Source organism: Cynocephalus volans, chromosome 1 (genome assembly GCF_027409185.1).
Source record: "Cynocephalus volans isolate mCynVol1 chromosome 1, mCynVol1.pri, whole genome shotgun sequence".
Classification (NCBI taxonomy): domain Eukaryota; kingdom Metazoa; phylum Chordata; class Mammalia; order Dermoptera; family Cynocephalidae; genus Cynocephalus; species Cynocephalus volans.
In genome coordinates this window covers 22,836,713-22,846,341 of record NC_084460.1, presented here as the reverse complement: position 1 = coordinate 22,846,341, position 9,629 = coordinate 22,836,713, and the positions used below count along the sequence as shown (strand labels likewise).

The 9,629-nt window shown below is 50.5% G+C and overlaps 1 protein-coding gene across 1 annotated transcript; it reads right to left on the bottom strand.

The window, feature by feature from the left end:
• Positions 1 to 350: 350 nt before the first annotated feature.
• PROKR2 (prokineticin receptor 2) lies at positions 351 to 7,662 on the bottom strand. The gene is made up of 2 exons (XM_063079017.1): positions 7,205 to 7,662; positions 351 to 1,047 (listed from the first exon to the last, which is right to left on the bottom strand). The coding sequence occupies exons 1-2, from the start codon at positions 7,660 to 7,662 to the stop codon at positions 351 to 353; spliced, it is 1,155 nt and encodes a 384-aa protein (XP_062935087.1).
• Positions 7,663 to 9,629: the final 1,967 nt, after the last annotated feature.

Here is a 9,629-nt window from a genome sequence, read left to right as displayed (position 1 = left end):
TGTGTTTTAAATGTTTTTGCACCCAGTAGGTACCCGGTGAATGTCAGCTCCTGTTGTCCTTGTATAATTCCATCGGTGTGGCTTGCACATGGTAGGTGTTCAGTCAGTGTCAGATGCCGATGCTTTGTGTCTCTTCTCATTGTTGTGACTGTGCACTCAGTAGGTGCTGAGCAGGTATCTGTGAATGGTGGCGCTGTGGGTTGTGTCTAGTCGCACCGCATTCAGCTCTTGGAGTGCAGGGAGGCGTGAACACAGTCGTCCCTTCCCGTGCAGCCTTCGAACGTGGTTGACGGTGGTGGGTAATGCTCCGCGTCCCGGAGTTGAGTTTTCAGTTGTGGAATGCCGGCAGGTCACTTCAGCCTGATACAGTCCACCTCTTCCGTGGCGGGCACCGCACCGGTCTGGAGGTCGAGGTCGGCACTGGACTTGCTCCCCGGGTGCGGGGGACGCCAGTGGAGCCGCATCATCTTCTTGAAATACTGCACGGTGTTGTTCTTGACGGTGACGAAGCACACGGTGTTGATCATGCTGTTGCTCATGGCGAGGCACTGGACCACGTAGAAGGCGGTCAGGTAGTGCTTCTCCTTGACGAACACGGCGGGGAAGAAGTCGCGCACGAGGGCGAAGCCGTAGAAGGGCGCCCAGCACAGCACGTAGGCGGCCAGCACGGCCACGAGCAGCAGCACCGTCCTGCGGCGGCCGCGCAGCCGCCTGCGCGCCTGCTCCGTCTGCACCCCGGGCACCGCCTTGAACCACAGCTCGCGCGAGATCCGGGCGTAGCACACGGCCATGGCCACCACGGGGCCCACGAACTCCAGGCCGAAGAGGAAGAGGAAGTAGGACCTGTAGTAGGGCTGCTGGTCCACAGGCCAGATCTGGCCGCAGAAGATCTTCTCCTGGTTTCTGACGATGAAGAGGACGGTTTCTGTGGCGAAGTAGGCCGAGGGGACGGCGATGAGGATGGACACCGCCCACACCAGGGCGATCAGGAGGGAGGCCGTGTGGTAGTTCATCCGGGGCTTCAGGGGGTGAACGATGGCCAGGTACCTGGCAGGGGAGAGACGCGACCGTAGTGACGGACGCTTGGAAACACTGCGAGTTCTTGACTGACCCCAGACACACGCAAAAGCAGCAACATGTCACAACGAACCCCCATGTACCTGTCACCCCGCTGCATCTTATTTCAGCAACTTCACTGGGAGCGGTGGAGTGGTTTAGTGGAAACAGAACAGGCTTTGGGTCAAAGAGGCTGGATAAATCCTGGCTTTTTCCCAGATTGGCTTTAGGGTCTGGGATGAATTACCCAATCTGTCTGAGATTCGTTTCCTCAAATGCAACATGGGATAAAGTGACAACTGACTTGCAGGGCTGCTGTGAACATTAAATACCGTAATATTTGTGAAATGCTTTGTGCATAGTGGTTGTTCAATAAATACTTGTGGACTATTATTATTATGAAGAGCCCTATTATACCACCTTGGGTTTCAATGTTTCTCTTCTGAGCGAGAGTATAATGTTCTCGAAGCTCTTCATTACAAATTTTTCAGGGTCTAGAGAAGGAAGGGCCAGTACCTTGGAGAGAGGTGGGGGGCCTTTCTCAGGGCAGTGGACAAGGACTTTCTCTTCCTGCCACTAGGCATCATCCTGCAGAGGCAGGAAAGTGGGAGGTGGGATTGCAGTGCAATTGAAGGATTCTAATGAGAAATAAGTTACTTGCCCAAGCCCACATCGTGCAGGGACCAGAATCCAGGCTCCCAATGCAAAGTTCTATACCCACCTCCCTGGGCCATCTCTCACTCAAAGGAGAGGGTATGTTAAGTCACTTTGACACCACACAACTTTAGCCCTGTTCTTTCCAATAAGCCACGCTACCTGGGAAAGAGGTTGGAGCGGTTTGTGGGAAATGAGCTCATTTCTGTTGGTTAAATACCTTCTTTCCAGAGAGACCTAATGACACCTACTTAGATACTTTGGTGCCCTGGAATAATTTCTGTGCATTTTATGGCGGCGAGGTGGGGGTGGGGGGTGGGAGAGGAAGATAAGAGGCATGAGGGGCAGGGAAGAAAGAAAACCCTGGAAATGAATGTGTATCCCATACCTGGAGCTGGAGTCAGGTGGGACCAAGAGTAGGGAGTCATCTGCAGAAAATTCTATCCAGCTTACCTTTCCTTTGTAACCAGACTCTTTGGTCATCTTCCCAAGTTTCTGACTGGACTAGGAAGGGCTTCTGCCATGTTATTTCTCCCTCTCCCTCGTGATAGTTCTGCTGCAAACTATCTGCTTCATTTTCTCTTGTCTACCCCCTGCCCGCTGGTGGCTCTGACCCGTTGAATTCCATTAGGGGATCCATGGCAGCATGGCTCTCCCCAGCTTGTAGCTTCTCGAAGATCTACGATGAAGCTGGATCTCATCCCAACCCGTGGCTGGACCCTAGCTAGATATATAAACATGCACAGTGTGTGCAGGAGTTCCTCACCCCTGCCATGTGACCCAGCCTTGCCACATCAACCTGCATTACCTCCCTGGGTCTCACAGAGCTGGAGAGTGGGACAGATGGCTGGGCCATCCTCCACTGGGGCAGGGACATCTCACAATCACTGTCTCTCTGTGATGACTGAGCAAATTAGTTTCCCATTGCTGCTATAAAAAATTACCAAAAACTTAGTGACTTGAATGATACAAACTTAGCAGTTTTGGAGGTCAGAGGTCTGACGTGGTTTCCACAGGGCTCAAATCAAGGTGTTGGCAAGGCGACATTTCTTTCTACAGGTTTTAAGGGAAGAACCTGTTTTTTTTTTTTTTTTTATTGTTGTTGTTGTTTCGGTTTTCTCTTTTCTAGGGCTGCCTGCATTCCTTGTGACCCCTTCCCTGTTGAAAGCCAGCAAGGGCCAGTCAAGTCTTTCTTACGCTGTCTCACTCTGACACTGATGCCTCCTGCCTCCCTCTTCCACAGTTAAGGACATTTTTGATTACATTAGGCCCACCAAAACGATCCACTATAATTTCCCTCTTTTAAGATCAGCTGATTAACAATCTTAATTCCATATGCTATCTTAATTTATCCTTGGCATGTAATGTAACATATTCACAGGTTAGGATGTGGTTATCATTCAGGGGTGGGGGACCATTGTTCTGCCCACCACACTGAGTGTAAAGTCCTTACATAATGCAGAATGAATTCGAGACTTAATGTTCCATCATGGAATGTATCTTAGTAACCAATGCCAAAGGGAATATCCACATTCTTATTCTGTTGTCAACTCTTAAATTCTAATTCTTTATCATCCCATAACATCTTCCTCATTCTGTAAGATGTTCCAAAAATTCATAGTTGTCATCGAGTAAATCAGAAAGAAAAAACACTGGCTTAGGGGTTATTCGGAAGACCTGGATTCCAGCTGTGCACCTGGATAAATCACTTATGTTCTTGGGATATAGCTTCTTCATCTGTGAGATGGGGATAATAATAACCTTACTGACAGCTTCTCAGGCTTTTTGTCAGGTTCTGAGAAGGTAAACATACATAAGGCATGTTTAAATAGATCATTTCCCTTTTCCCATGACTCATTCATCTGCAAGGTCTTTGTTGCCGCTATCTGCTTGGATGTGTTTCCTGAGGCCAATGCTCTCTTCTAGGGTCTTTATAACTTGAAATGGCACCTCTTCTGGGCCCTCTCTCTATGAATCTGGTTCTTCTTCTGGCTGTGGCATATGGAAACTGCATTGGATGGCCCTATGATATTTCCACGTAGTAGGACAGGCATATCTCACCAAGGGGTAAACTGAAATGAACAGGGAGGCCTGTGCTTCTCCCACCCTACATGTGTCAGTGTATGCACCTGGCCTATCTAATTCTGGGATTGAGTATGAAGTGGTCCTCATGCCCAAAGATAAAAGCCCCATTTTCCAAAATCAGCATCATGAGGGCAAAGGTGAGAGTTTGGCCATCCATCTTTCTTATCATTTTGCTTTATTTTTCAATTGGTTTAGAACCTAATTGGAGAAGAGGGGTGTTATTTATTAGGTTCCTGTATTATAAAGCCTGAAAATCCCTGTGCTGCCTTGACATGTGTAAGCCTCATCGGACCCCATAGGCCTGGCTGTGAGTTCCTCTGTTCTTACCAGAGGTACTCCCCTGCTGCCGCACCAAGCAGGAAAGGCTCCCCACCCAGTCAGCTCCTCTGTCAGCTGGACCAGCCGCATCCCCGATTCTCAACCTAACAGGTTTCACCTCCCTACCAGCCCACAAAATTATTCAAGCAAGCCAATCCCATCATCCCATGGGAACCCAGGCTCACCCCACCCTCTGGTGACTACAAAGCCTGCCTCCCACAGCCCCTGCTGGTTTACTCTATTCCCAAGTGCAACTCCTCTGTGGCCCTCCATGGTGTGCGGTGTCTTCCTGCAGGCTGTGAATATATGTGACTAATTAAATGCTGTCAGTCTCATCTGTCCAGTGTCAAAGGTCATGTGTTTGGTCATCTTGTGTTATTTAGGGCGGGAGAATCCACCCTTAATCAATGGGGTGAGTAGGAGGTGATCAGAACAGCATCCTTGAGTCTCAAGTTCTCCTTCAGGAAGCATTCCCAGACTGTAACGTAATAACCACATCTTCCTCCAGGTTATTCTTGATTTATCTTTTGATTATTCTTTATGTTTTATAAATAAAAATCATGTGTGGAAGAAGAGCTCCCTGAGGCTAAGGACTGTGTCTTCTACTACTTTATGTTTGCACATAGATGGGCTGGGCATACAGCAGGACCCAGCAACCTGTTGTGGCTCTACCAGGTCATAGCGGATGCTGTCAGTGCCCCCTCATATCCCTTTGCTTTCATTACTTCAGTGCACACCTGCCCAGTCCCACCTGCCAATATCTGTATTTCTTTGTGTGAAGGTTCTCTCTGGTTTCCAGAGTCCTCTTGGCTACACACACAGCATTTCCAGAGCAGCTCTCATCAATGACTTATAAGAGTTGGTGTATAAATACCCCAGCTCCCTCCCACCTCCCACTCCTGGGAGAATTCTGAGGTGTGACATCTACACTGGCTCTAAGTCACTGAGTAGGAATAAGCTGTGGCTGCCAACAGTGGAAACTTGTTTAATAACACACCCTGTGTTGACTGCCTTTCCTTCCTGCCTCACTCCCATTCCCCTATAGGTGCTTCCTGGGTGACACCTGCACATGAATCCTTGTCTCAGAGTCTGTTTTGGGAGTTACTCAAACTAAGACACAGGTGTAAATGCCAGGCACTGTGGAGACAGAAAGATAGAAGACATGGTTATTGTGCTTAAAATACATTGTCTTTTGGAAAAGACTGTATCTCCATACACATCATTAGTTTGGGAAGACAGGTTGGCATCAGATTATAAAGGCCCTGGAATGCTAGACTCAGGGTTTGGCATGTATTCTGTATGCACTGGAACTTTTAGAGATTCTCTAAGCAATAAATGTTTTAGGAAGATTCATCAGTAGTGGTATTCTGATGCTTAATATTGACAAGTATGGATTTCAGGGCACAGCCAGGAGTTCCCAGGGATTGAAAAGACAGGTTAGAAGAGCACTGTGATGGTCCAGCCATGATTTGCTAAGAGATAAGGATGAGGGGGAATTGCCAGGACTCGATGCAGGGCAGAACATGGTGGGGGTGGGGGTGGGGAAGGCAAGGACAGGGAAAAAGGCAAAAATGATGGTAACTTTTTCCTGCTTGCATGACTGAGAAAATGACGGGACTGCTGATGGAGCTGGGGAGCTGGCTGGGGCCGAGTTGACTTGGGGTGAAAAAGGAGCCACTCTGTTGTCTACTATGTTATAACAGAGTGATTGCTTCCCAAGAAACTCCAGTGTTACAAAAAACAAAGCAAATTGACATTATAAAAACAAAGGTTTCAATAGGACAAGGGGGATAAGAACAGTGATAACTCGCATTTTAGTGAGCATCAGAATCGCTCAGAAACTGGATAAAAATGCAGATTCCTGGGACCCAGCCTAAGGGATTCCCATTCAGGAGGCGGGGGTGGGGCCCAGGAATCTGACTCAGTGTCATTTTTCTGGTGGAATTTTGTGCAGTTGGCTGATAGGTACGCATTTCATAAACACTGGTTTCAGAGCTGGAGAGCCTCAGAGTTATAATAAAATTGTTTTTCCTGTAGGAATTATGTTATAAAAAGTAAGGAAGATGCTTTTTATACTTGTATGTAAATTTTATTACCAAAATGAAAAATAATAAACTTTGTTGATTAAAAAAGACGACAAACCTAAACAGCACTGAGAACAAAGGAAAAACTGAGGAGTTGAAAGACAAAAGGAAAAAATGATGATTAAGCACATCATCTAATTGTGCTTAATTAAGCACAGTTCACAATGGTGGACAGTAACCAAGAGGATGTGACATCATCTGTCCCCCTCAAACAGAGCCACTGGTGATCTGATGCTGGCCTACAACTGTTCACGTAAATAAAACATAGGTAAGATTTGTCAAAAGCTGCTATTAGAAATCTTACTTTATGGTTTGATAATAGAACAAGGACTTCTGGAACATCTCATGCAAAGGTATGCAAATGAGCACACTGATGTATACAAAAAAGCAAAAGCAAGCATGATGTTCTTCCCTGTTCTCTGCAAACAAGCTCTGTTATCTTATTTTAAAATAAGCTCTGCAATAAAGTCACCAGAAAAAAGGGTACATGCTGTATGACTCCTTTTTTATGAAGTTAAAGAACAGGCAACACTAAACTATAACGTTAGAAATCAGGTCGGTGGTTTCCTGGGGTGGGGAGATTGACTGGTAAGAGGGACAGGAGGAAGTTTTCTAGGTGATGGAAATGTTTTCTATATCAGTCTGGGTAGTGGCTACAGGAGAAACTTGGTACATATTGTGTTGACCAGAAACTGCCCTGGTTAACCCTCACGTGGCTTGTGAACTTTCTGCTCTTGCCTTTGTGCTTGATCCCACGCACTGTCATGGGACATGCCTGTATCTGAAACAGAGGCGGTCTCTGGGGTTATGGCCCAGAAGTGGGAGACTCAGAAACCTCACTCTTGTTCAAACTTGGGAGAACAGCACAGGACTGGGGAAACATGATCTCCTCTTGCCCCTTGATAGATCAGTGAGCTTTCAAATCTGGAGCAACAGCAGCCTGTTAGAGCTGAAGTAGAAAAGGCACAGTCTGCCTAGCCCCATCTTTACCTTTGCCACATCCTCACCTGTCGATAGCGATGGCCAGCAGGGCATTGGTGGAGACGTAGAGGGAGACGGTGCGCAGGTAGTTGACAGAGGCACAGAGCATGTGACCATGCTCCCAGGAGAGCTGGCGCACCACATAGTAGTCCATCTCAAAGGGGCAGCAGACGATGGCCACCAGGAAGTCAGAGATGGCCAGGTTAGCAATGAGCAGGTTGGTGAGGTTGCGCAGCTTCTTGTAGCGGGCGAGGGCAGCAATGAAGACAAAGTTGCCGATGCCGCAGACCAGCATGATGCCTGCCAATGCCACACCGATGACAATCTTGGCTGCAAAGAAGGTCCGGGTCTTGGTCATGTCCTCGTCCTCATCCAGAGGGAGGTCGTAATCACCGTAACTGAAGTTGAAGGGAAGGGAAGTGGTATGGTCTTGGGGTGGATTAAAGTTGGGTGCAAAGCTAGTGTTTCCATTCTGGGCTGCCATGATGATGCTTGCAGATGGAATGGTGTGAGGGAGGCGTGGGGGTCTGAGCACTCCAAGCTGAGGGTCCAGACCTTCTGCTCTCACAGGGTCAGTGAGCCTAGCACCTTGCTCACATCGTTGGGGAGCGTTTTCACGCCACCATGGATCCTGGAAGGAGACACAGCCAGTGGACAGCATGCAGGAGAACATCTGGTAGTATTCCTCCAGAGTCCCAAGGAATAGGCCAACCAGACCCACTGCCTACCCGCGGACAGAACTACCCAGGGTGCAGGGGAGAGAAGACACGAGATCTGGAAGCTGGGAAGCCCTCCACTGGCTGCCCAGCTGTCAGGAAGGACTCGGCACAGGAGGAATTGGACTTTCCAGAGACACTCAAGATGAACATACATCTTTGCCCTTTACCCAGTGTCCAAGGCTGGTTCAACTGCCCAGTCACACCCTCCCCTTCCTCCCCAACATCAGCCCCCACAGGGGTCTTCTGGAAGTTTTCCAAGGCTGCTCCTGGCAGTTGGCCCAGGCTTTTATGGCATTCACAATGTTATGCCAACGTTGGCCAGGGACAATGAAGCAGGAGGACCTGGACGCTGCAGGGTCCTTCCTCCAAAGCAGGGTACCACTGCCTCTGTCCTGGCCAACCACGGAGTGGGAAATCACCAAATTCATTTTCACATGGACAGACTGAGTCACCCTAGGCCAGTAATTTATGCTCTCAGAGTCCCAATCTTCCTGTAAACCAAATTCCCGTTGCCCAGTCCAGGGCCTGGTGCACAGTGGGGGCTGGATAGGAATGGGCTGAGTGAGTGAATGAGGATCCTGACCGGGGGCTGTGCAGGGGAGGGAATTCTCTAGAAAGAAATGCTTTGTCTGCCTCCCCTCCCTCCCCACTCCTTTGGGTCTGCTCCCTGCTCCCCGTCACCAGGCCCCCACTTCCCCACCAGGGTCAATCCTGACTGGGAGGCACCACCTCTGGCCACCAAGGTCTGTGTCCTCTGGATGTGGTGGCTGCTCCAAGACCTGGTTAACTGAACACAGCCCTCAAGGGTAGGGGTGGGGTGGGCGGTCATTGAAGACCCAGGAGGCAGGAGGGATGAACTATCCTTCATCGCCTGCTGTTCTCAGTGCCTCAAGATGCCCACGGGAGAGGAAATAAAGTCTCTGAAGTGCTGAGCTCTCAGGAAATAGGGCACCATAGAGTTCAAGGCGTTATGGAGGGGCCAGACAAAGAACCTGGACACCACCTGCGGAATCCCCCCGCCCCGGGGGCCGTCCAGCAGTGAAGGTGAGACTCTGCTCAGCCGGGGACGGGCGGCGGGAGTCCGGCTCCCCTCGGCTCCCACGCTCCGCCGCTCTCCAGCCCGGGGGCCGAGAGGAGAGGGCGCGCGCCCGGGCTGCGGCACGTCCCGGCCCCGTTTCCTCTGGGTGGACCCTCGCCCGTGACCGACCCCTCCCATATCAACCCCCCGAAGCGGCCGCACGGTGTCTCGAGGCGCCACCCTGGCAGGGGCAGGAATCAAGTTAGAAATTGAGGCTGGAGGAGCAAAGCCTCCGGGGCCTCCGCGCGGGAATGAAACCGGGGCCGGGAGAGGATGCGGTGCGCGGGAACGTTCCCAGAGACGCTTCTGTTTTCTGCTCACCTTTCAGAAAGGTGTCCCCGTGCCCGTGCGCCCCCTGCAATTTGGCCCTCGCCTGGAAGCCCGGCTACCGCTGGCTCCCTCCGCGCCCCTGCACGCCCCAGTCCCCGCTTACCCACCCCTGCCCCGTCCCGAGGACCTAGAGGGGGTCACCCAGAACCAACCCGCCTGCTTCGAGCCAGCCCGGGCGCATCCCAGGAGCGGTGGGAGGCAAAACGGCCCGAATTCTCGTAAGAAAGAAGCGGGCATTGGAACCCCTTGCCCGCGGGACGCCCCACCCCACCGCCGCAGCCCCCTGGCTGCACGGATCTGAGCACTTACCTGCCTCGGAGTGCG

Coding starts and splice junctions, on each gene's coding strand:
- PROKR2 (XM_063079017.1), bottom strand. CDS start 7,662: ATGGCAGCCCAGAATGGAAACACTAGCTTTGCACCCAACTTTAATCCA. Junction 1,048..7,204: donor CTGGCCATCGCTATCGACAG/GTGAGGATGTGG, acceptor CTCCCCTGCCAG/GTACCTGGCCATCGTTCACC.